Source organism: Chaetodon auriga, chromosome 23 (assembly GCF_051107435.1).
Source record: "Chaetodon auriga isolate fChaAug3 chromosome 23, fChaAug3.hap1, whole genome shotgun sequence".
Taxonomy (NCBI): Eukaryota; Metazoa; Chordata; class Actinopteri; order Chaetodontiformes; family Chaetodontidae; genus Chaetodon; species Chaetodon auriga.
This window is the reverse complement of record NC_135096.1, coordinates 10,504,000-10,531,096: the sequence shown is the minus strand read 5'-3', so window position 1 is coordinate 10,531,096 and position 27,097 is coordinate 10,504,000. Positions and strand designations below refer to the sequence as shown.

The 27,097-nt window shown below is 42.3% G+C and overlaps 2 protein-coding genes across 2 annotated transcripts in view; both read left to right on the top strand.

Annotated features, from left to right (window-relative positions):
- Positions 1-27,097, top strand: part of LOC143315666 (uncharacterized) — a 353,798-nt gene that overhangs the window by 318,817 nt on the left and 7,884 nt on the right. The window lies entirely within an intron of this gene.
- spry2 (sprouty RTK signaling antagonist 2) lies at positions 14,589-19,332 on the top strand. Its single transcript, XM_076723017.1, has 2 exons — positions 14,589-15,042; positions 17,277-19,332. Exon 2 carries the CDS (start codon positions 17,325-17,327, stop codon positions 18,339-18,341), a length of 1,017 nt encoding a protein of 338 aa, XP_076579132.1. The 5' UTR covers positions 14,589-15,042; positions 17,277-17,324; the 3' UTR covers positions 18,342-19,332.

Here is a 27,097-nt window from a genome sequence, read left to right as displayed (position 1 = left end):
AACAAACCCGCTGATTTCTGAAACACATTTTATGGTGTTGTTTTCTGATTTCTCCGAAGAGGAAGTTTGTTTTCTGCCTACTTTTTACTGTTTGCACCACCTTCTCTTGTTTGGTGCCAGAAACATTGTATGTGCCACAAAGCAATCCAGTTCCCATTCATCCCATACCAACTGTAATACCTTCACTCTGCTGGTAGTGTAATAGTAGCATTAAACTATTAATCATAGCACATTTAAACAATGGACACCAGTAATTACACTTGCATCATTTGCCTTATTTACAATCAGTAACTGAATACACCAAAAAAACACAGCAAAGTCCTTAATTGCATCAAAATATATCCCTTAAATAAAAACATACACATGTGCATAATACTGCATATTCAGTGACTTTCCTCTTCTAATGTTAACTCTAGAAATCCATTGGGAAACATTGCATAAGGAAAATTATGCAACCTTGTTTAGTTTCTTTCACACAATAAAAGTATATTTTTGCACAGAACTGAGGCTTAAGATGTTCATGGCTCTCATATACCTTCAACACCAACACTGTCCTCCATCTCTGGCCTGAAAACCTTATAGGCCACACACAGGCAAAAGATATGGCTTACAATTCGGATCAAGCATTTTTCTTTTCATTTTTTTATTAAAACAGTCCTATACAGAGATATTGAGGTCCTGAAAGATTATAGTTTATCTTATGGAGACACAGAAATGGTGGCACAAGATATCCCCAAGGTTTCAATCCATCTCATTCACACAAGATAATAACATTTGGTCTGTAGAGACTCTGCAGTTATGCAACATGTTTAGTACCACTGATATGCCAAATGATAGCATTTCTTAGTAGGCTGCCGGCATGTGGTGACTTATGGTGACGAGTCATACACAGTAAAACAGAGCAGTGACAGCCTGGAGTTCAGAGGGTTAACACCAGCATACATATATAATCACAAACTTGCACACAGCACTGCCATCATAACAACACTGTGTTTCAAAGAATTCAGCTGTGCTGTTATCCAGCAGGACAGGCTATTACAATATTAATCCATAACCAGAGGGACTTGTCTCACAGCCCCGACTGACTCTGCAGCCAAGCTCGGCCATTAAACGCTATTCGAGCCCGCTGCTCGCAAGTCTGCTCACGTTGGGCCCAACAGCAGATTGCCCTGCCTGCTCTAACGCAGCACCACTATTGGCTCATGGCACATTGGGTATGGCTGAGGCATCACCGGCTTCCTGAAAACATTAAGGTCTTTTCTACTGCTCAGACGGCCTGCTATAGACCCTTGTGCACCATGGCGAAAGAGAATGGGGAAGGATTTAAAAGGAAGGAGAGAGAGTGACACATCGATGCAGGAAGAAACCAACTTGTGCTCACATACTGCTCACTGACAGACATATAGTCTGGGCCAGAAAGCTTTCCGAGGGGCTTTGGGATTCATATGCACCAGGCGTCTTAGGCTTCATTCACACCCAAGAACTGAATCACATGTTTACCCTCGTATGACCCAGAACGAATAGTTTTTTGAGACAGAGAATAGATGCGATCTTGGGTGCATTAGGCTAAAAAATCAACTTGTCTTTTCCTGTACACATGCAGCCTAAGAATAAGATCTGGTTCCTGCTGTGACCTAAAATCCTATTTCATTGCCGCTCAGCTTTGGCAACAACTTAATCTTTCCTAAACTCAGACGTATTGGGACTCCATTCAACAAAAACACAGCACTCCAGAAGTGATGGCTTGTGATTTAAATCGTGACGGGTTTCAAAATAAAGCTGTAATACACCAAGGACCACTGCTGTCCTTGTTTAAAAGTTACCATTGATACTGTATTTATGGTTTTAAACTTCTGCATTTGAATCTCGGAAGTTGTGAGGATGTTTTATTCTTAGCGCGAGGACTCTGAAGTAACTGGAAGAGTTGTCGGGTTGCTTGGCAGAGGAGGAGTGATGTGCTTTGCTTGCTATTACCCCGTCCTGCCAAAATCCAGCGTTGGCCCTGAGCTGAAGATATTTCCTCCAACTCATCCATCACCTGTGCGGTTGAAACACAGTTAACCAGATTTTACACTGAGAACAAACATAGGATAATAAATTCCCCTGTTTTTCTTTTGCTGTCAGCCCATTAACTTCATGCCGAGCTCAATATTGGACTTTCTGTTTTTCTAATTTTCTGCGAACACTAATACTCAAAATGCTTATTATCTCAGGTACTAAGACCATTTCTCGCAGTACTGTGAAACATTTCCATCTTTTTTATGTAAAAATGATGTCCTATTTTTATGCAATCATACATATATAAAAACCTTTTTATTCCTCTTTCATAATTAGCTTCTGGAAACAGTGCTGAAAGTGTTGCTCAAAAATAATTATGTAATTCTAAATCATAGCAGATAGAAACATTATTGATAATTTGCATGAGTGAATTGGCAGCATACGGCTGGTTGGGGATCGGGATACACGAGAGAGACGGAGAGCAACATTGTAAGCAGAGTACTGCTCTCCATTGCCCGATTGAATTTGGCCCTTGTTTCAACCCCATTTAGAATTATGAGCAGTGTTAATGAAACTAAAAGTGTGACTGTGGCTCAGGCTCAGCAGTGGAGCAGCTACTAAGCCCATTATGAAGAGCCCCGTGAGTGTCTCAAAGTTAATATCTCGCGTTGGCTAAACATGATCTCTTTTTCCGTTTCAATTTTCACTTTTAAACAGGAGGTCATGAGTGGTCAAATAGAAAAAAAAATAAATAAATCTGCCACTGCTTGGGCATAGACGTGTTCAGTAAACATATGAATGAATCGCTAACAAATCGTGTTTTCAATACATGCATGTTTTTGCTATATTTTATGTGCTGTGTGAGCTCAATGTTGGACAAATTTCCATTGCATTGCATTGAAATACAGTATTTTACTGGTTAAAAAGCTTACAAACAGACTGCAGAAGCCACAGAAGTATGATGTACACTTTGAGGTGTATTTGAACAGTGATACTGTTGTTTTACCTAGAAAACAAGTCAAAAGCCCAGTTCAGACCAAAGATTTGCAGTGAGACTAAACTGATTTAGATCGTTGCAGGGAAAAGTTGCAGTGGTGGAAACCATCTCAGCTCGACTGAGGCGTCACTTGTCATGTCGTCTTTGGCTGGTTTTAGAACATAAGGCACATCATCTGTTTCAACAGCCAGTCAGCTCATAGCAAAGTCAGTTGGAAACTGTCAACTAGTTGAAATGACCCCAGCTAAATAACAGAACTGCTCCAGGAATAGATGGAAAACACTGACAGAAAAGTGGAGATTTCCCGTCTCAAGTACACAACATAAATTTGCATAAGCCTCCTGGGTCCTCTATTGAAGCGCCCTCTTCAATCCATTCCACAGTTGTTGATACATTTCACTAAAAAGACAACATGCTGCACAGTCAGCGACTATGAATCTTTAACTCGAACTAAATGAAATTATCTGAATCAGTGAATTGTAATTTCTGCCTCTACATGAGCAGATGTCAAAAAAAAAAAATGCTTTATATGATAAGCGCTCAGCCAGCTGAAAACAATACAGTGCAGCTTTAAGGTATGGAATATTTATTTTACTGCTACAACGTTGATTATAAACATATAAGTTATTACACTTTGAGGCGGTTAGGGAACCTGTGCCGCTGTCTCAATAATGGCTGGAATGAGAGAGTAGCATGAGAACAGCAAGAAACCTCCATTAGAGCAGAATGTGGAGTTTGCACAGTGAATATTTCGCCCAGTCAATTTTATTTGTAAAGCCTAATATCACAAATTTGCCTTAAGGGGCTTTGATCTATAACGCCATGACTCACTGGCACTTGACTCCCCAGGCTGTTCCCAGGCCTGGTTGCAATTACAGTTGAGGCTCTCTGCACGTGTTCTTATGTACAGTTGCTTACAGTTTGTTCCTTCATTGATTTCTAACCAGCTGTCGTCGATGGAGAACTACTTTTAACTACTTTATGTACCACTAAGTAGCTTGGACCAGCCCCCTCTAAAGGGTCACACGTACTTTTCTTTAATCTTTGCTTTACTTTGAAATATTTGATCATTTTACTTTTTTTGGACAGCAAACATTTATTTTAATGAAACCATGTGAGAAAGTTCAGGGAGGTAGCTGTTTGATGGCACTGCTAACATCTCATCTGAAACATGACAAGGGGCTCAAACTTGTGTTCAGATACTTTCCACCTCCGTTTGATGTACAGTGCATCTACATGGGACTGACTTCCAGCAATGATGCTGCAAATAAAACAGAAATCGCAACATTTTGAAATCTTTTCAGTATCTGTTTTTCACATGGTGCCGCGTGCGTTCTGTTCTCAAGGAGAAGAGAGTTTTTAAAAAATAGATGTACAAGTCATTGTTTTCTCTGTCTGAGGGATTATTCAAAGAGAGAAAACAAGCTCTTCAGAGATGTACTAAGACCAGCACAGTAAGCCCCAAGAGGTCTGGTTCTTTGATACTTTCTGCAAGGTTGAGTAAACAAAGATATATTGAAAGAGCATAATTTGCAGCCCACACGTTACAGACACGCACATTGTTGGGAAGGATACTTGTGAAATAAGAAGTGTGATAAGTAATGTTGCTGTTTTAATTACTTCATCGACATAATGTAATTTGTGTAATTTGATATTTTTCTAACAAATGTTTTGAACTAGTCAATAACTATTGAACTGAATAACCAACCTGATAATGTTTTCTCTGGTTCGACAGTGAGCATTTCAGTGTTTTCACCGCTGGTAAACAAGCATGAAGCCCGTGTCAGCAGTGGTGTTGTCGTCGTGTCTGACAGGGCCTTTACACTGTACAGTGACGGCCGTTTTTTATCTGCCACTTGTCAGCTGGTCACAGGTATGACAGACAAGAGGACCAATCAAAAACCGAGCTCACACTTTGAATGCAAACTGTCCAATGAATGGAGCTATCCGACCCTTGATGGTGCGGCTCTCACTGTATTTGTCACAACAGCTTTGCTGACATGGCGACAAGATGCAAAGCAACAGAATGAATATTGTATTACATGTAAGCTTTTTACCCACAAAGGTATTTTTGAATGTAAACTCTTTGTAATCACCAACATTTTGATTATTTATTATTATAGACAGAAAGACTGGCATGCTCTCTCAGTAAAAAAGAATAAAGTTCTGCGACAGGAACCTGACAGAAGGATCATTCTGACTCTCCGGCAGTCCATCTCCATTCGCTTCAAACATTTCTTTACTACCTGGCATCAAGCCAAATGGCTCAGTGACGCCGCTGAGGTGTCCGGGGCTTTGCCCGAGGGAAAATATCTATTATCCCCCATCCTTGTTTTTCTTGCCTGGCAGAGGAATAACCGCTCAACGATTCAGGGCTTTCACCTCTACTCTGATAAAGGTTATCTTGGCAATTTAGTGCTGGCAATATCGCATTATGGAGAGAGTTATGAGGCGGAAATCAAATTTTGCTCCCAGTGACTCTGAGGAGAGGGAAGATGAAAGGTGTATGGGACTGCACAGTAATGATATGGTAGAAAAAGTGTGTTTCCGCATGCAAGGATGTGTGAGAATGCATGTGTGCTTGGACGGGTGTCCGCCTGCACGTCTACTGTTCTAGACAGTCTCTGAGGGACGTTAAACCTGCAATTTCTCTATAGTGGAAAGGGCTTTTTACAAAATAACTTCATCCCAAGTTCATATTACACATGAAAGTGTTAAATGGGTACAGTTTTAGCCAAGCTGCTTGATGGACATGTTGAATTCTGCTAATAAGTCTCAAAACTGCGAAGTGGGCTTTGCAGGTATGCCAACTGTTGTAGCAGCCAGAGAGCTAGTTAATCAGTTTGTTTTTCTCCTAAATTCTTCATTTTAGATGCAAAAAAAACCCTCATGCAGAGGTTTTCAAACTGAGGGTGCAGAGGAATAGATGTCAGCTGCAATTCGCGTCGAAATTGCACTCATTGTCAAATCTGATCACACAGACATGATACGCATATATTTAAATTCAGCGTGACTTACACTTCCTGAGGATGCAGTTATCTCCCATGTCCATTGAGAATAAACATCCATAAATCTACTTTGAAATCATAGGATAAAAAAATCATCATATTTTTAAGTTTTCTTCCATATCATAGTCATCTAGTGGTCGTTTTCTGTACATCCATGGTCACAATAGCCCAAAAAACCCAGCCATTGATTTTGTTTCTCTCCAATGCTGGAGGATGGGTAGAAGAAAAAAAAAGTGCATTTTGGTGCACTTTCCTGCAACTGCAGTGTGAAAGCTAATACTGTGCAGATAGCATTTACAAAGTAAAGCTGAAAACTCTGTGCGAAGAGTAACACCTCCTTCCCTTGTAAAGGAACAGGAAATTAGGGAAACGCATTACTATCAGGGCAACCGAGAGAACCTACAGAGCACACCATCACATCACACCTCCTGTATTTGTCAGATGGATTATCACATTATTACATTCACAGTTTACCCAACTCCCTGGAGAGCAAAGAAAATATGCCGTTGGAAGGCTCACTCTGCCAAAAAGGTTGCCATGACAATGAAATTTCACTCTTTTTTCCCTTTAGTTTCCGTACGTTCAACTATACTGCTTCTTCGTCTACAATTATTAAAATGTTAGCAGTGTAAGATTTGTGCCTGGGGATATCATTTCAGCCACAGCAATGTTTTTTATGTTGCTATTTTCCAGTTTAGAAAACAGAATTAAAGACAGAGTCCAACCTTTTGCACCTCCAAGGTACTCGCTGGGAGCTTGGTGTCCCACAGCAAATTGGTTATGTGATGGTGTTCCTCTTAGTGTCGGGGATAAAAATACATTTTTAGCAGAGCTGTGGAACATTTTTATATCATAGTGAACTTTCACAGTCTGGAGCACTGTGAGGACATCATGTAACAGGGAGGATAAAACTAGTTCCACTCTCTCAAAGACATTCAGGTCACACAAGGAATAAGTTTGACTGATTACATTTGTTTTGAAACTTGCTAAAAGGGATGACCCCTGTTTTGATGTCACCTCATTGTAAAGACTTCTAAGTGCTGCACCGTACAGAAAACGAATTGAAACCCAAGTCAAGCCACCAATCTTAAAGTAACACTCCTGTGATTTGGTGCGTAACCGCCATGAGAGAGCGAAATGAAAAAAAGAGCGGTCAACATCAAAGCAGCAGAGGCCGAGACAGACTTTTAGCCCCTCGTAGGAGTCGCATTACAGAGAATAAAAACATTTCTGAATGCAACTAAAAGCATCTTTATGTAGACCATTGCTGCATGTCAAACAGCCACCTCTTTCAAACTACACCACCCATTTCTAATACAGACTTTCTTTTATATTTATCTCTTCCAGTCTAAGAGATAACCCCAATTACATCATCATGATATTACCAGGGTTGTTTTCTCAAGGTGTGTTTTGGCAGCAAGTGAAGCACATTTCTGTCTTTGACCACCGAACTGATCACAGTCTGCATCTGTTTGCCCCAAACAGTCAATATGCTAATTCTATGGATGTTACCTTTAAGCTCTAAACGGACACATTAACTCTGTGTGTGTGTGTGTGTGTGTGTGTGTGTGTGTGTGTGTGTGTGTGTGTGTGTATATGTGTTATGCTCAACCAGGCACCCATGTCAGTCAACTGACTTCATTCAATTGCACCGCCCAAGATTACCACTAGTTTATAATACTGTACATTTATCCGGTGGTTGTTTTTAGACAAGCTAGCAGCTGCGCTTAGTGCTAATTAGCAACGATCACACACACAACAAATTACGATAATGAACGTGGGGAACATTTTACCTGTGAAACATCAAAACAGCATGTCAGTGTCAACATGTTTGCACGCTGTCACTGGCATTTGAGTCAAAGTGCCGGTAAATAGAGCCTCACTGAGCTGCTAATGTTCATATGTAACAGCCTCACACACATCAACTTCCCACACGCTTCAAACATCAGCTCACACGCATGCGGCAGGTGTTGGTGAGAGTTGCAAACAACTGTTTCCTCTCAAAGTGAGTCCCCTCCTTTGAATTTAACCCCAGTAGCAGAGTATCTCTCATTGTGAGAGATGACAAGACACTGACACACACACACACACACACACACACACACACACACACACACACACAGTCTCATTAAACACATTACAACAGTGACCCCAGCTGGACGGCGAAAACCCTGAGATCTGATACCGTGTCAGGGTTTGTTTAGCAAAAATAACTCCCACCTCCCACAGTGGTCACACCTCTAACCCTTTTCATCACTTCACCAAGAGGAGAAAAAATAAAAGAAGCTTAAGTTAAACCCCATCCAGAGGCTTTTTGCTCTGGTGCTGTACCGCAGAATCACAGGATGAAGGATTGGATAGAGTATTTCAGTGTCACAGAGAGCATCTGCGCTGTCTGTGGCTGCTGTTTTATTCTACTCTGCACTCCAGCCTGTCCTGCTTAGTTTGTTCCCACTTGAGCCACACAGAGGAATAATGCCCACAGTCCTGAAGTGTGTTAGATCAATGCAGTGTTTCTCCCACTGCATAATTCTTTAGCATTTCACTTTAAAGCTTCTTCTTTTCCTAATGTTTAGCACCAAAGTCAACATGAATCCCTGACTGTCAAGCATCGTTATACACAGCCCACTTACTTCACATTGTGAAAAGCCGATAACCTCATGCAATCAATCAATAAATAAACGTCTAAATACTCACTGACACAATGCTGGCACACAGGCTTCCACAGACAGAATGAATGCGGCTGCGTCATTTGAACGCCCTTGAGGTTTCCACACCCTCCCTGCTAATGCTAATCTGTGACATTTCTTAGAGCATGAAAGCCTCTTTTCAGTTTGGAATACATTTTTATATACTCAAGCAGTTCCTGAAGGATGATATTGTTTTAAGACAGATTTAATAATTTTCTTTGCTTGTTTTTTCTGTCTGGGTAAAAGCCCTTTAGCTAACCTCCCGTCCACAGCAGCTAGCTGGCTTCAATCCATATGATTGTCGACAGCACAAGAGGCAGTGCAGAAGTCAGAGTGGCCAGACGATCGATGGGAGAAAATGGGCATTTGTCCTCATCCGTAAGTGTGCTGATGGTTGTTTTATTCAAAATCAAAACAGCACTCTTACAGACAGGACAGAAACACGGAAAAAAATTAATGAAATTGTTCTATCAATAAGAGGTCTTTTGTGTGTTAGCACGTTAGTGTAAGACCAAAATGTCAGTTCTGGGACACAGAATAGGTCTGATCAACCTGCCTCAGCTCCCTCTCCACTGTCTCCTGTGTTCAGCATTGTAAGAGAAAGCAGAGCTGCAGTGAAGTTAAACGTGTCACCTTAACTGAGCCTATGATATTATGCAAATCGGGTGTCAAACGCTGCCAGTTTTTGCTCTTCATGTGTGAATCTTAATGAGACATCCTGACAGTCTCCAGTTTCGAACATTAATGTGATCAGATCAATTCATGGATCAAATGTTCTTTAGGTGATGAACACACTCTTCATTATTGGTTCTTCCACTGCTAACAGAACTGTTACCAAGACATTTAGAGCTCAGTTTGTGTACATCATCAACCAAAGCAGAGCTGTCTGCCTTTAAGCATCTATCAATGGTAATTAACACATTGTGGTGTTTAACAGTGGGCTGCTTGGCACACCTGCATGGAGGATGTGCTCTTCTAGCTTCCAACTAGTCTGATTATGCATTCGGAGTCCATGTAATTGGTTTAATACTACCATACAGCAGGCTTATAATATCATCTGATCTACCTCTATTGTTTGGAGACTGGTGTGGGTGGGACAAAGAGTCTTGTGAGAACAATTCATAGTAATGACTATAAACTTTATTTAGCTCTTTTCTGAACACATCTAGACAGGTGACCCATTGATGTGTGAGCTCACAGACACCAGACCATAATATCACCTGATCTAATTCATGTTTTTTCAAATTTAATGGAATATGAAATATGAAAGCAATTGCTTCGCTTTTGCTTTCCCTCCCCCAATAATTTACATACTATCCTAACCGGAGAGAAGGGGTATTATTGCCTATTTGCAGCAGTGAAAGCACATCCAAAAAATAAGTAAATGTTCATTTTGAAAGTCATCTAATATAGTGTATAGTGCTGAGAGTGGATTTTTCATCAGACTGAGAGTTTTATTTGTTAAAAAACAATATTGCTGCAATCTTGAAATGTACTGGAGCCAATTTGAATCCTTCCCACATACTGGAAGAGCCTTTAATTCAATTTAAAGTATAAAGTGCACCGTAATAAAACACTTGTCAATATGTACATTTGCATAGTGTTTTCAGCCAATAGCCAGGTTCTCACCACCCAGACAAAAGCGTGGCTAGCCGAGCCTCGCTTTGTACCCATATCACGACTTGTAGCGCCAACAGCAACTATTCTGTAATTCCCTTTTCTCCTCTCCAATTCTGCCCCAACCGAGCATGCCATGAGCATCCACTGAGACTCTTCAGTATAGCCTCTGTGTGCTGCATGTATTCTCTGTATCGTAATGAAAAGGAGAGGCAGCGGAGAAGTCAACAAGAGTTGGAACAGAGTCAGCATTCAAAGCTGTGAACTCCACAGGGTCATGCGATTCATATTAGCACACAGAGTGAAATACAGAGTGGAGAAGAACGGACGTGAAGAACTATGTGGCGAGGTTGTTCGAGAAATAGACTTTTTCAGTTTATTGATTATGTGCTCAAAGTTACGAGAGGTATTTATCCACTGAATTAAGTGTCCTACGATGTGACAATGCTGTTTTTTGGGCTGATTTGAGCTCTGCTGTGATGTAGTAACAGTGAGAAATCCAATTCATATTATTTAGGTCATTCCTCCAGAGTCAGCTGCAAAATAACACCCTTGATCTGAGCCAGTCGCATATTGTTCTGTGTCTGTGAGCATACCAGGACCAAACAGCTCTTCACTGCAAGCCAGTGCAATACAATGTGTCTTGATAGTCCATGGAGGAGACATGGAAATAAACTGGTGAGGATGCTGGCGGTGTTAGCCTCAGTCTTTTAGCATGGTATGATGTACTGTATGTAACTATTGCTGGACACCTCGGAGACACATGACAGACACACGGTGGGCAGGATCTTTTGGCATTAGCCTCAGTCTTTCAGCACGATACCATATGTTGTCATTAAGTGCGCATTTAATACTCCTCTCACAAGATTCTTGTTCAGAAACAAGCCAACCAGAAACAGCATTTTCAACCACGTCACAGTGCTGATGTTAATAATAATAGCTTCACTAACTAACTCTAAATCTGACAGTGACAGAAATGTGAAACCTGTGACCCCACGTTTCAATAGATTCCTCCATATTCATTGAATATATGATGTGCAAGAACAGAAAGCTTGACAGTGCGTAGGAACAGTAACCAAGTCTTACAAACAGTCAATTAACCAAAAGTGAATATTAGTCATCCGCAAGTATTTGCACTGCTTTTTCTGGCATCTGCATTCGAAACATTTCTGACTAAACACAGCAGTGGTGTTGAAGCTGACAGCTGTAATAGCCCACTCATCAGGCTCCAGGATCATATCACAGCAATACAGCAGCTTGAGCTCCGTCTCAGCGTGTGTGCCAGTGAATGAGGAGAGCCGATGGACTTTGAGACTCCGTCCTTTTACAAAGCAATTTCAAACAGTTTGCAGTGTCTCCTTGACAATCCAGACATAGTTCATCTCCTACAGCAGCGGGGGGCTTTAAGTTTCATTTCAATTTTCTCTCACTTTTTTTTTTTTTTTTTTTTTTTTTTTTTTTTATGTGCAGGGCATTCTGCCGGGCTCAGTGGGAGTGAGAGTCACTGTTCAGGTATTCGTCGAGACAAAAGGAAAGGCCATTGCTTGTGGCACAGTACAAAAACTTTAGGAATTGATGTAACTCAGCCATCATTAAATACTCAATTTTCAGACCTTGCTGGCTCCACAGTAAATGGACGATTATCATGCTTGATTCAGCAGCCTGAGCGATGGCTGGGCATCCAAGGCCAGGCCTCCAACACTGAAATGCAAGCTAAATTCAATCAAGCGGTCTTTTAACGTCAAGGTGGATGAGCAAATTTTCTTGGGACAAGATAGGTGAAACAATGCTATTGTCTGCCAGCAAGCTGTTCATTTAGATGGTACAAGATAGTGCTGCAAATAAATCTTCACTTTTCTTGTGCCGAGGTACAGCGATCACACTCTCCAGCATTTATTTAGTGGATACAAATGGGAAAGGTGTCTTAATCTAATGGTCATGAGGTATTTCTAGCTTTGGATGGAGCAGGAGTTGAGCCAATAAAGAGCCTTTAGTGTTAGACACCTCCTCTTGATTGCACCCTCCCTTAAGGTAACTCTGCTCTGATTGAAAGTGCATGTTGTGTCCTAAGTAGGAAGGGAAATGAGGGTGTCTGCCCACTTGAGTGAAAGTTTCCCAACCAAAAACGAACTCAGGTGTTGACACAATCAGCAAGGTGCAAGTGTGCGTGTGAAATAAGGGGAAAATTAGTCATCAGCCCAAATCTCCAGCCTTCACGCATACTTACTATGCATGGCGGCAGAGCTCATCAGCAAAACTATGTCTGCAGAGGACTCTTTCCAAATTTGCTGCCATTGCATCATCACACCACAGATGTGAAAACTCAGTAAATGAAACTTGTTGTTTACATAAAAATCCGCGAGAGTCTGGGGAGGAAATTGCTGAGACGAGAAGGAGCTGAACATCAGCGAGCCAAAAACAAAAGGGAACATCATGTGTGCTTGCAGATAATACTCTATATTCTTGTCTTTTGTTCAGGGGTAGCTCTGGGATTACTCACACTGGAACTGCATGTTTTGTGGTGCTGTGAAATGCTTTAAATTATGTCCAACAAATAGCATAATTTCACAGGAAAGAAACTGTAAAAGCTGCACTAGTGGCCCCTATAGGCCATGTTGGTCCTGACACAGACCCAACTTCAACTAACTTTAACTCAGGTAGGGGTTAAAAACCCCCTTTTTTTGCCACATTGGGGCTGCAGAAACATGCTGTAAACACATGGCTTGACCTATCATCTATTACTGATATGAGCTTCTTGGCAAACAATTTCTTATTTACACATCCAGCAGATGTGGAGCAGCATTATTGTTTGTGGCCACCTGACAAATGTGAGTCCTTTAAACACGAACACAAGGCTGTAAAGGTAAATGAGCAGCCACCAGTTAGACAGGAAAACCAAAGGAAGATAAATTGTTTGAAGAAAGAGGAAAGTTAATTTGCCAAGTCATAGTCTGAGTTGATTAAAATGACTTCTCCCAGTGCTGTGGTACTCACAACTTCATAATTACTCTGTCTGGAATCGATCACACACTCTATTACTAAAATAGAGGAAAAGGGCAGAGAAGGATGTCTAAGCTGTCATTGTTTTCATTGAAAGGTCTGTTCTTTGTGTCCATGTCCCAGATGGACCGAACGCAGGCTAATTGGTCTTTCTATTATTTTTGTGGAGAAGGTTTCGGTGTCATAACATTGTGTTCAGAGCCTGATTTTTAAGGGTGTGTGTGTGTGTGTGTGTGTGTGTGTGAGAGAGAGAGAGAGAGAGAGAGAGAGAGAGAGAGAGAGAGAGAGAGAGAGAGAGAGAGAGAGAGAGAGAGACTTGACTTTTCAGCAGAGCACAGTGACTTCTTTTGCCTTGAAAGTCATTTGTGTGTACTTCACTGCTGTCTAACAAGACAAATAGTGTGCAGGAGGGAATTACTGTCAGACCTTCAGTCATTCAGAATTAATTAGAGTTTTTCCAGATGATTTATTCTGAATTGGTTTTGGAGCTGTTTTGTCCTGTCAAATCCAGCTTTGATACACTGCAGTTTGCAGTTTCAGAAGAAGTCCACAAGGGGGTGCTGCTCCACTACTATTCACGACAGGGGAGAGCAAATGGTATTTTCCTGCTAATGAGCTGTATCAATTCTTATGGATTGTTTTTAACCTTAGCTCAAAGTGAGCAAAGTGTTCAGAGATGTCCAGTATGATTAACACACTGGCCTAGATAATGAAACCGCTCCAGGGCCCTTTGAGAAGGTTGCTGAAGTGCAGTCTTAAGGTCCTTGTACTTAACTAAATCTTTACATTTTGTCTTACTTTATACTTGTACTCCACTGCATTAGGATGCATTACATCCTGCCATGAACACAGACACACACACACTGGTGGATGAAGTGATCTTCACTTGTTAGTCATTATTTATGATTAATAACTTTCAGAGTTATTTATGTTCGTATAACTAGACTTCTTCATATACGATCATATTTTGATATTCTGTTTTTTGTAGTTTGGCTCTCATTGAGCATCACCAGCTGCGTACAATAATAATAATAATAATAATACAGATTTTTTTAAAAAAGGTGCTGTAACAAATTCATCCCAGGAGTGTGATGTGGAAAGTGCTCAGGAAAAAGGTGCTTTCTGATATGTCCGCGGCGCTTGACCAGCAGCGTTTGGCCCCCGCTGCAGCTATAATTGATCAGACCGCTGGCTGTGAATGGCTGCTCTCGACCAGCCAATGGCTGAGCACCGGATGCGAGATATCCGCTGCAACAACAAGCGCTCTGTTCCCCCTTCAGCTTGACGCCATTTACAGCCCAAATCCCGACCTCCCCTCCGGAAAGAGAGAGAGAGAAAAAAAAAAAACACACACATTCACACACGCGAGAAAAAGTAGTTGCAAACCCTCAGAGCTTTGCGGATAAAACACACCGAATTAAAAGTACTGCTGAGCTGGAGTTTGGTCGCTCGCATCTTTTTTCTTCTTCGTGTCCTTTTTGCAGGAGCAGAGGAAGTTTACGCTCCGGCGGTGACTGATTGAAGTTTTTGGCCTGTTTTAATGCCTCGTGCTCTTGCGCAAAAACATGGGATTTACGTCTTAGCGCCGCTTTTCGCGAAAATGCGCACCGGTTGGAAACTTTCTCAATGGATTTTACCGACAGCTTTCCAGACTGAGTCGCTGATGTAGGGAATAAACGCTCTCAAACTGGATTTATTTCACCTAAACGGAGGCTGAAGTGTCGAAAACACGGTACGTATATCCCTTTGTAAAACACAATCTGTAGTCTTTTAAAACTGCGCAGTTATTAGCAAGAACTGCCTATTTCTGCTCGCATTTATAACGTCTGTGAGCTCTCTACTAGTCAAACATGCACTGTTATTGTTTACTAATAGAGGCTGTTTTAACTTTTGGTCAAGTCTGAGCTTCTTATTCTGAGCTATAAGTGATTAAAAGTGCGGTTTTCCTGCTAATTTTTCATCTTAAATTAGCTTAGCCAGGGCTGAGTCTAATGTCTAATTGAATCATGTCACTGCTGGTGTCAGTTGTATTAGGAAATAGTCGTGTCCAAGTTCATACACCATATGCTCTGTTTCCTCGCCCCATGCAAATGCTCCTGCATTCATGTTTATTTGTACTATAAATTGTTACAAGTAGTGGAAAATACTGCCTTAATTTGATTAATTTGAATTCTATAATTTACATGCAGAGTGGAGTTTTCACTGCAGCCTTTTTGCATCTGTGCATGTTTGCTTGCAAAGCTTTGACTCTTCATATCTCCAACTAGTCATTTTTAAAAGCTAATGCCATCACTTTGCTCTACTTTCATCAACCCCAGCACTCCACCCACCCGCTGTGGCCAACATAGCTTGTACCACCCAACCCCACCAACAGGTTAAAAATTTGAGTGTGCCTGCAAGCCTCTAATTTGAAGTAAAAAAAAAAAAAAAAAAAAAAAAAAGCTCATAAATCTTAAAGAACTCTATTGCATGCTCAGTGCTCCGCTCCCACCCCCACCACCAGCACCCTTGAACGCATCACTCACACTTCACATGGACTCTTTCATGCCCCAAACTTTTTACCTTATCACTCATCTTCTTTTCAAGTGTCACAATGTAAAATGTGTTAGAATGGGGAAGGTTGCTGCAGGCCATTTGTCATGCAACAAACAAAAGCCTTTCCTGTATTGTCATTGATGGGGGGGGGGGGGGGTCCTCACACCCCAGAGATGCCATTTGAAAGCTAATTACCACAAGGAAGGAGAATTAAGGCCACCACTGTCAGTTTCTTTACTTTGGTGTGATATGTTGGTGAAAACAAAACAAGGCCATGCATTTGAATGTTAGATTAATGCAGAGTGACAGTGCAATATGCTAATACCGACTGTCTTGGTGCAACAAATCAGTGAGATTATAACTGATCTGGAGCTTGGAGTGCGTATAGCCTAAAGGTCAGGACTTTTATTCATTGTTAGAAACATACAACAAATGTAACTCTGAAATTAGAGGGCTGTCCAAAGTTAAACAAAATGTCATTTAGTCCCCACATTTACATGTGTTTCAACTTTCCGTGTCTGTGTTATCTGTTTGACCCGTATCGTCTTAAATCAAGTATCCGTTAGCAAACCCACAGGAAATAACTGAACTCTGACCGTCACCTTAAAGAAACTTAGTAAAGGAAATTGTACGTACATATTTCCCACAGTTTGAAACATTGACAGCAAAAGTTTGACTTGGTTGCTTAAGAAATGTCTAAAATAGGTATTATTATCAAGATTGGTGTTCATTAATATTGACCAGTACTTCCAGCTCTAATCTGATCAACAACAGCCCTAAAATACTTAAAGAACCAGGATATATTAGTTGAGATTCATGAACTGGTGGATTTTTGGCAGTTAATCAATATAGTTGCAGATTCATTATCTTTCCTTGTTCTTGTTATTTTGTAAAGTATCTTGGGGCATTTTTAGCCTTTGTTGCAGACAGTGTGACAGTGAACATCAACTTTGTGTTGATTGACAAGCTGATTTTTAAGTCATTTAGAGTCCAAGTGAATTTGTTCAATCATTTTTCATGTATTGGATAGTCATTGTTGTGAGTGGGGAAACAGGAAGTTTGCACAACACTGAGGCAGGGACGCATCTAAAGTCAATAAAGATGTCAGCTCTTAAACATAAAACCTGTATGTGCACGTTGAATCAGCTCTGAGTCAACAAACTTTTGTTATCATCTGTTTTTATAGCAGCCACAGACACAGCTGTGGTTCCATAGACAAGCTAATTCTAAAGGCCCAACCACGCTCACTACTGGCTCCAAGCTTTACATCAGCTGTCTAATCAAACACGTCCATCTTTCTCCCCAACACTGTGATGCGCTTCTTTGGCCTTATTTCCATAATGGTGCTCATACAGATATCGGTTATGATTTGCATTGCATCATTTGCATGGCTTGTTACAGGCAGATATAAACTGTCTGTGTATTTTGCAGGACTTCAGATGTGTCCCATGCCAGCCAGAGCGGCCCTTCAGTCCCGAGATGGATTCCAGAAGTCAGAGCGACAGCGATGGGGGAGGAGGACGCCACGGGTGGTCGCCGTCATCGACCAGCTCGCTGGACACGCCGCATGACGAAGGGAGACCGCAAGCACGGTCTCCGCAAACGCACGACGCTGCACCAGATTCTGGGTTGACCAACGGGCAGCCGCCCCATATCCCAGCAGTGCTATCTCTGGATCAGATCAGGATAACTGGGAGTAGTAATGAGTATACAGAAGGGCCCACAGTGGCCCAAAGGTCTCCAGGCTCTGAGCATAGGCAGCAGAAGAGTGACTTGGTGACGTCACCAGGCTCAAGGACCAGTGGGCAGCAGGAGACTCCGGAAGAGAGGCCTAACAATCTCCGCAACCTGCCTTCATTGACTCAGTATGGAAGCACAAATACTTCCATCTCATCGCGAGAGGGTGTGCTACGATCCTCCAGTGCAGAGGACTCACAGAGTAGCATCAGGACCAGCGTCGGGAGCACTTCTTCAGGCCAGAGGCTCCTCAGCAGCCCGGCAGGCAGCAACCAGATAATCAGAACCCAGCCGAAACGTGCGGAGCTCAGTTCAGAAGAGCTTAAACCCCTGAACAACGAGTCCAGGGCGGTGGTGGCTGTGCCAGGCAGCGGAAGCTCTAAAATTCAAGGTATACACTCCAACAAGTGCGAGGACTGTGGTCGCTGCTGTTGCTCAGAGTGCAGTCGCCCGCGGGTGCTTCCTTCCTGCTGGATGTGCGGCCGGCGGTGCATGTGCTCCGCTCAGAGCGCCGTGGAGTACGGAACGTGCGCCTGCTGCGTCAAGGGGCTTTTCTACCACTGCTCCAGCGACGACGAGGACACGTGCGCCGACAAGCCCTTCTCGTGCTCGCAGCCGCACTGCTGCGTCCGCTGGACCACCGTGTCGCTCCTCTCCCTGCTCTTCCCCTGTCTCCTGTGCTACCTCCCAGCTAAAGGATGTGTCGCTGTGTGCCAGAGCTGCTACGACCGAGTCACGCGACCGGGCTGTCGGTGTTAAAATGCAGAAGGATGGAAAGACTCCATGTCGACTGAACTGATAGATGTTTTGGCCTTGTAGTTGTGTAGTTGAAAAGTTTGACTAGCGAGCTAATGATGCTGTTGTGCTTGAGTTTTCCTGTTTTCCATGTAGATCTTCATGCCTATCAGATCCAGGCAGAGACACAATGAAACTTTGCCTTGAATTGTCAGCAGTTCAGGCTGGTTGACTAAATTTTACCAGTAAAGGCACTGGAGGTGCTCTGGCACACCCTAACATTATGAGTTTCACTTCAAAGGTAAACCAAAATAAGCGCTCCACATGTTGAAAGGTATGAAGACGCATTCGACTACTGTTTTGTGCTGAAAAATAATTTCTTCACTCAAGTGCCCAGATATCATGTTGTTGCTACGAGAGTCCAAATGGATAGCCTTTTTTTAACATTTAATACAACTCATGTGCTAAGAACAGACTCCTATTACTAACTTTAAGTAAAGTAGTAAATGCAAAGACTGTGTACATTATAAAATGAGTTTGACAGATGTTTTATTTTTGTACATATAATAATACTTCAACTGTGAAAAGTTTTCTGCCATGTAACAGGCACCTTGATAAATCCATGTTTATATGAATCAGTCAACTTCATTCATACAATGTTTGTACATTCACTGGAATGTATATCAATCATTTTATGTAATTTACAAAGGAAAAGTCTTATTCCTTCTACCTGTAAATTGTACAGTGACCTTATATGAAAAGTTTATTTTCTAATTCCAACATTGCTTAGTGTAAAGTTAAAAATATATATTTATTTGAAGGTTTATTATTTTATAATGAAAAAAAGTATTTATTTTGAGGAAGCATTGTAAATGCGTCACCTCTTACGGGGCTATTCTGTAGTGTCTGCAGATTTTGAGGTGACGTGTAGGAGTGTCAACGCTGGATGAATAGTTCACCATGAATTAGAAGACAAATATATTAACGTTTGAAATTAAACAACCTTGAAGTCTGACAGCGTATTTTTCCTGTTTGTCTGCGTTGTCTCGTGTACTCAAACGTTTGTGGTGATTCAAAGGCTCTTTTTGGTTTGTTTTTTTTGCAGATATGACGATATAGTATTCGTAACAGGAGATTTTGCCTGGATTTGCACTTTTCATGAGACTTTCTCACATGGTTAAAGGCAGACTTAAGCACCATTGTCAACACTTTTAATTGACCCCCTGCCCGAACCCCTCAAGCAGCAGAGCTATCATCAAACCTACGCTGCCATTTTGCCTCTGCAACACAATCACTCCATGGTGTTTACAGAGATCAGACAAGGAAACAAGGATGCATTAATGTTCACCTTGGGCCCTCTTTAGGAGAACATCTGGCTCTGGTGAAGCCATGTGAACAGGAATGTGCACATCTGTTTGCATGTACTCCAGAAAATGCCTCTTGAAAATGAAAATTGGGTCCCATCCCTTCTTTTTTTTCTCCATTATAAATCAAGAATTGTTTTTTTGGCAAATACGTGTTCATGTAAGCCTTCTATTACAGCCTGGCCTGGCCTCAACTTAATTTCACACACGTTCTTTGGGATCCTGCAGATACGAGGCTCTTTTTTTCTTTTCTTTTTTTTATCAAAGGTTTGTTGAGGAATTCCTTGGTCTTGAACGTCCCTGCAGGCGAAACATAAGCCTGAAACATAAGCCCCTGACACTTGTTGACAGCATACGGACGTGTTTGCGGCACGGTATGCATTCAGAGCCGTGATTGACACGCCGAGGCCCAACCTGCGCTCACTTGTTTGTTATTCATCCCCAGCCTTTGACTGACAGGGGTTTACTTTACATAATTGTCAACTTTCACCTATTTTACAGCAGCGGTAGAGGAGATGGAAACATAACGGGCAGAATCCCATTAGAGACAGAAAAGGGAGAGTTGATCTTGTGTTTAGTCTTTATTTTTCCAGTCGCAGGCCGCCTCTCTCCGTCCATTGTCTCAGCTGTGAATGAAGAGGGAAAGGGTGGGTGTGGAGGAGGAGGGGGTGGGTTGTTAGGAAGAGGGACCGCAAAGGGTTAAAAGCATCACTTTGAATGACAAAGACCTAACAGTTTACCCCCGTATTCAGCCCGGCATGCATTCATCCTGTTTTCAATAGTCGGGGGGTCATTTTGGCTCCCCAACGCTCCTCTCAGCTACCTGCTCCTACTTGGTATTCCCATAGGGAGATGGTTGTCTTGTAGGAGAGGGGTTGGGGGTGGGGAGGGAAGAAAAAATAGTCCTATCTGTCGGGATATGCACTTATAAACCCAAATGAGCTGTATTTCCACTTGTGCTAATGAGGAAAAAGTTGTTTTTTTTCTGCTCAAATTCGTCTCCATAGTTTGCAGTACATCCAGAACATTGCTTTTTCTGTTACAGCCACAAGTTTGGCCTCTTTTTCAAAGGGAGTCTGTATCTCAGCTGTGAGGAAAACACTCTCCAAAACTGCACACTTAGATCAGTGTGTGGAAGTCATTTTCCAAAAGCGAAAGCGTATCTTTGGATTTTCTCGGGTTGTTTCAGTTCCTCCGTGCTCTGCTGTGCAGCTGTTTAAGGGGAAGTGTAACCCGATGCTCGTGTTGTGCATTAGATCCAAAAGAGCTGATGAAAGCTACTGATCTTAATCAATCTTTTTTTTTTTTTCTAAAAAGTGGTTAAAGGCAATAGAAATGTATCGCCATATTGCATTATACTAACTTTTAGTCCACCAATTCAGATACGATGCATGCACAGACTTAACTGACCAATAAACTGACTAAAAAGAGTGAGAACTGGTGCAGGAAAGGATGAGAACTAGAAATTCTGACCAAAAAAAAAAGGGGGAATTGGTGCATGAAAAGATAAAAACAAGAAACACGGAGAGAGATTGTTTATCCTCCCGGCAGTCCTAGTGATTTGGCAGCAGAGAGCAGCAGGAGGAGGAGGACGGGATGTGAATTGGGGAAAAAAAAAAGGCCCCAGAACGGCTCTCTTTGTTGGTTTTAGCCGCCGTGGCCCCTGCGGCTCATGGCGGCTGTAGGGCAGAGCGGCCTATTCACCCTGCTCACCAAGGCAGAACGCGGCACAGGAAGACAGGAAGGAAGCGAGGCTATTCTTCATGGACGCATTGTCTGTCTGTCTGACGGCCAGGCTTAAGCAATCAAACAGCACTGTGAGAGAGAGACAGAAAGAGAGAGAGAGAGGGGGAGGGAGGGAGGGAGGGAGGGAAAAGAGAGGAAGTGCAGGGCAGTGAGGGAGATGGGCGCCACCCTGTGAAAGCATTACAACTCTTAAAAATATGAAGATCAGAAACGGATAATGTCTATTTTCATGTTTGCCACAACTATTATTTCAAGGTGAAGGTCCTCATGTGTGTTGAAGTCACAATGAACCAACTCAAATAGCAGAAATAAAGATGTTTACAGGCGAGGCGCCACTAAACTTTTTCCCACTACACGTTAGCAAGATAGCTAATGTTTTCCACTGGATGTGTTCCCCACTAGAGCTAGCGAGTGAGCTGACAGTAGCAAGTGCAAAAATATCATGACGAGTCCTCAACAAATGGATGTTGTAAAGACAGACAGCTTAAAGTAATAGTACATAACAAATGCTATGTGGATTTGCTAATGAAGGGGAACCAGCTGACAGCATCCTTGCATGTCTGCCCTCAAAAGTCAGTGAACTGCCGCTCTGAAAAACGCCCACCCAGAAGCCTCAAGTTTACACGCTGCTCCCTCGAATATGTCCAAAAACAGCTTCATACTGTTTTGAAAAATGACGAAATGTGCATATGTAACGTGCAATAGCTGCAGTATCGTTATAGTTTACTCTAAAAAGTGAAGAGAATTCTAATTTCAGCACAACTTCAAATCCTGCATAGATTATGTGGGTCAGACATATTGGAAGTGTGTGGACAGAATTGCAGTTTGGTTACTTTCTCCACTTGTGTGCTGGTGACTATAAAATACTGTTAACAAACACACATACGTCCTTGTCTCGTTCATGGTAAATGATCTTCGTGAAAGCAACTGGAAAATGCATTCCATCGTTTCAGAGAGATATGTGTCCAAAACATCAGATTGAGCTCAATGCAGCTCTGCAGAAAAGTCAATTTGACACATCAGAATGGCTTCAAAGAGAGGCCACAGAACGTAGGTGTACGAGAAAAAAAGTCACCACACCTTTCTCCTCTACTGGTGAACATTTTCTCAGAAGCTGAACTTGCTTGTTTTCCGATGTGGGTGGCAGACACATGCGCACATCTGGAGCTCAAAGCCAAGGCGCATCTACCCCACCTGACTGTGGTTTTACTTTCCATTGAGTGTGTCCGCCACTACAGTCACGTTGTGTTCAGCTGAATTTTTACATGCTGAATGCTAAAATGTCCAAAATGGCTCTTGTTATATTTCACTTTTTGACCTTTTTGAAGTTTCATATTCACTTTTTCCAGAACACCCAGGAGACATGTTCACCACGGCAGTGTTGGGTGAGCGTACAGCTTTGCAAGGTGAATGAGGGGGCGCGCCTGCAGTTAAAAATCTAAATCTTATGCAACCCAGTTCTATCTCAGTGAAGGCTGAACTACTGATATGCCTTGAGCAGGAAGATTATAGCAGGCAGGAAGGCAAAGAGAGCAAATAGACAGAGCAAGAGAGACACCAGAGAGTGTATCTGTCATGAAAGTTTAGTTCAGTGAGGATGAGGAGACAGAGGGTTTGCATGCACCATAGAAAGCTGCAGATACGTCTTTGCACATGTTGAAAACTTTAAAAATTGGACCTGCATGCATGCGCGTGTGCTAATGTTCATATACACATGTGTATTCTTGCATGTGTAATCGAGTCTTTCGCCTAGACAATAAAGCCCGACTGGAGGCCTAAGTCTAATAGCAGCACTTAACTTCAATCCACCACAGGAAGTTGGCTCATCTGCACGTGTATATACACACACACACACACACACACACACACTCTCAGAGTCAGTCCGTCGCTGACAGCCAGTGGATATTTGTTGGCGACACCGTGGCTGCAAGGCTCTTTACAGCTTAGCGGCCAATTGTTGTTCACCCAGATACACACACGCACACACACACGAAGAGCTTAGAGCTTCAGTTGTTATCCTGAAAGGCAATCCTGATCCCTCTGCTACACAGTAGGACAGACACACATAAAAAGAGGAATTAGTGCGGTCTGACAGCTCACTATACCACTTCGCATTTAGTGTGTGTACGTGTGTGATGGTGGCAATTATGTGTGTGTGTGTGTGTGTGTGTGTGTGTGTGTGTGTGTGCGTGTGTGTGTGCGTGTGTGTGTGTGTTTTGGGATTGGCGTGTGTGTAATCACTCACAGACTTTGAATGATATAGTAAGAGTCCTGTGAGGAGAACAGCAGACAGTTAGTGTTCATGTAGCTTCATCCAAACACTGTTTGCAGAGGTAATAGACAAAGAGTGAGAGAGGCCGTGGGAGACCAGATAGTTGCCTTAGTGATGCTCAGTGAGATTAACTCGAAACATTTTCAGAAAAACTCAGTGTTTTATATCTTTTCACCATCATCTTTTATCACTCGTATTTTTCCTCTACAGACCACAATGTTTAGGACACGTTAATCTGTTGTAATTTACATAAGGCAAGGCACTCTGACATGCACTGATCAATAAGCAAATACATTTCCATATTTGAGTATATTTTTTTTTTTTATTCTGGACAGATTTGCAAGCCAACTTCTCCTTTTTTCAGGTGCACCATTCACCTCAGTGATATCATGCAACCCTCTGTCTGAATAGTGTCATTGAGACCCCGATCGAACTAGTCAAATAACAGCACCAGGAAGGAGGGTGAGGACATTTGCAAGTCAAATGTGCACAGACATAACTGGCGCTGTGGAGAGAAAAAAAAAAAAAAAAAAAAGTCCAATAAAGCAGACTCTGACATCAGACGCACTCACACTCTTAAAATCCACTCGGCCATGAACAAGTGAAAGATGTGAAACCTGTTCAGCTAATGTTCTTCCTCCTAACTGGCCGTCTATCAGCAGGTGCATATTGAGAAACAGACAGACTGGGCCAGCGAGGAGTTCAGAGGAGTCGCAGGGTGATATTACTATATATGTCTCCATTGTCATCCTCCTGGGTGAGGGGGGAGTGTGAGATCATGTGGAACAAAGCTGTGGAAGAAAAAGATATGATCAACCTGTGTGCCATTCAGCTCCATTAAAAACAGATTTCCCCTTTCTATGGCTCAGACTTAATGATGCGTTGGGTATGTCTCAGAGGTTCAAAGGCTGTAACTAAGACGGGCTGCACTGAACTGAAATGCGCCATTAAGTGTGAAATACTGAAATACACTGGAGACCTCCAGGCACGTGTTTGTATTTAATTGAATATTGCCTTTAGCAAATTCGAAGAAAGGCACTGGCATACTTGCAGCATCATTTCCTTTTTTAATAGTTTTGTTTTGACAGCAAAGTCGGCAGGAAAGCCGATTACTGCTTTCAGCTTTAGTAAACAGCGATATGGTGCTAATATTTTTATTTTGACCTGTATATTACCTGCGACTGTTGAACACATTTTTTAGAGCTGAGACGTCAGCGTTTCCCTTGAAGTCCGGCCAAACTTTACGCATTTTTCCTGGGGAAAATACCTGCAATGAGCTAAATCAGGATAGAAACTTGACACATGGCCACAGTGGTCACGATTCAAAAAGAGAAGTAACAGTCTCACTTTACGTCTCCCCTTAAACTCACTTTTTAACTGCAGTGGTTTCTATGCACTACTTCATTGATGTTGAGAAATACCAGTTTTTCCAGGACAGGTGAATAAGATGATGCTTAATATTCACTGCTCTGCATTACATCCACAAACTGGCAACTTTCTGCTTCAGTCTAAGATTTTCTTGTGTCTGATCTATGTTGCAATCAGAGTGGAGGTGAACTCAAATCGCTGTGTACTGTGGCTTTAGACTGTTGTTTTTGACAGCTCAGAATGACTCGTTATTTTGAAGCGTTAACCACAAAATGCGTGCATGTACATGTTGCAGAGGAAATGGCGAGATGCAAACTGTCCCATTTCAGACAGACTACTGAGCGCTTATGGCTGATGATTGTCAATCTGAGCTCTGCTGTCATTTTTTAGTATCTTGGTAAAGCCGATGTGTTTTGGAAATTTGAGGTTATAGAGAGCTTCTTTTTTAAAATCTGAAGCAAACCTCCTCCGTCCTCGATGCTCTCTCTCTCTGCTGGAGGAAATTGATCTCTTGAGTCTGTCAGGCAGCTATGAGAGCGCTGCGAGCCATTGGGTCTTGTTACCATTCACAGGTGCGGCACGCTGACAAGCCAATGATGACAGCAGTCGAGTCGAGCCAAGGTGTGTGTGCGTACCTGTGTGTGTATTATTGTGCACACGAGAGCCTGTATGTGTGTGTTTCCCCAGCCTGAAGACAGAAATTTGTCAATGGCTGCAGAGATTGTCGGCATACCTGGGATTCCTTTGGATTCCAAACAACCAGTGACAAGACAGGAGGGGGAGGGAGGGAGAGAGAGAGGGAGGCTTTCTGCCAAAGTTACCCACTCTGCAACGGGCACAGGTGCAATGTTTCACAAGATATAAAGGCTCCTCTGTTTAGAGAAACATGCGGCTTCACAGACATGATGTATGGAGAATTTCCAGGCAGCAGGAATATGAAGCTTTGAGATGTCAATGTGCAAAAATACAAAGTCATTGTGGATAACAGTCATAAGTTCATCATGCCACTTGTCATAGGGTGAAGTGTGCAATTTATTGTGGAGGTACTATCAAAAGAAATCTGAAGAATTTATCAAGAAAAGGCTCATACACCATTCAGTGCAATTGTCAGGCTGCAGCTATGACACTGTCTTGGTTTTATCACTACATATGAGATTCGATTGGTGCAACATCAGTCACAGCTAGAGGTTCGCTGTTGCTAAGTCCAGTTTGTTATTCTGTGACTTAGTACATTATTCCATGATGTTCCTTGATATCTCATAGGATAATGTACGGAGAGCCGAAGTTACTCAGAGTTTTCACAGTCTGGTCACTAGAAAGAAAAACAGCTAATGCTAGTTTGACCTGGTCCTTTCAGTAATGCAGGACGAACACAACATTGACTCAGCAGCCCAAATATGAAAAGGGACAGACCAGCACATAGTTGGCACAAAAAGGTTTTGTCATCTTTTGAAAAATGGAAATCTGTGCACATCAGCGGCGGCATCGTTGCAGTTCATATTTCCTTTCAAAGAGTGACTTGATTTTGTGCGTGATGGCCACTTGAAATCTGAACATAATGAATTTCTTGTCAGTGCATTTGTCCCAAGTTCCACGTACAGAAGGACAATTTAAAACGAGCGTAAAAGTAAGGGACCAGTGGCAAACTGTAAGTGTGTGTTTGTAGACCTTACCCTACGTTCCATATCTGATTCGCTGCCGGCCCCTGGACAGAGATTGCCTCATTGCAGGGACCCCAAAGTTAGAGAAAACAAGCTGCACACTTAACATGTCATTTCACCGCGAGGCATCTTAAGAGGTAGCACTGCAGCTGGCCCAGAGCCAAGAGCAACTGAATTCCTTCAGCTTGGAATGCCTGCTTGATTAATATAGAAAACAGAGTCTTGCTTGAGCTCATTTGGTGTAGAAGTGTGGCTCTTTCCTGCTAGTTAAGTTGCCTATCAAAATAACGAGCCATGTCTGCCATGATGGAGGGAAGGAACTTGACTATTTAAGGCCACAGCACTCAAAATAATGCTTTACTATAATCA

Excerpts from the sequence above, each read along its gene's own strand:
- spry2 (XM_076723017.1), top strand. The coding sequence starts at position 17,325 with ATGGATTCCAGAAGTCAGAGCGACAGCGATGGGGGAGGAGGACGCCAC.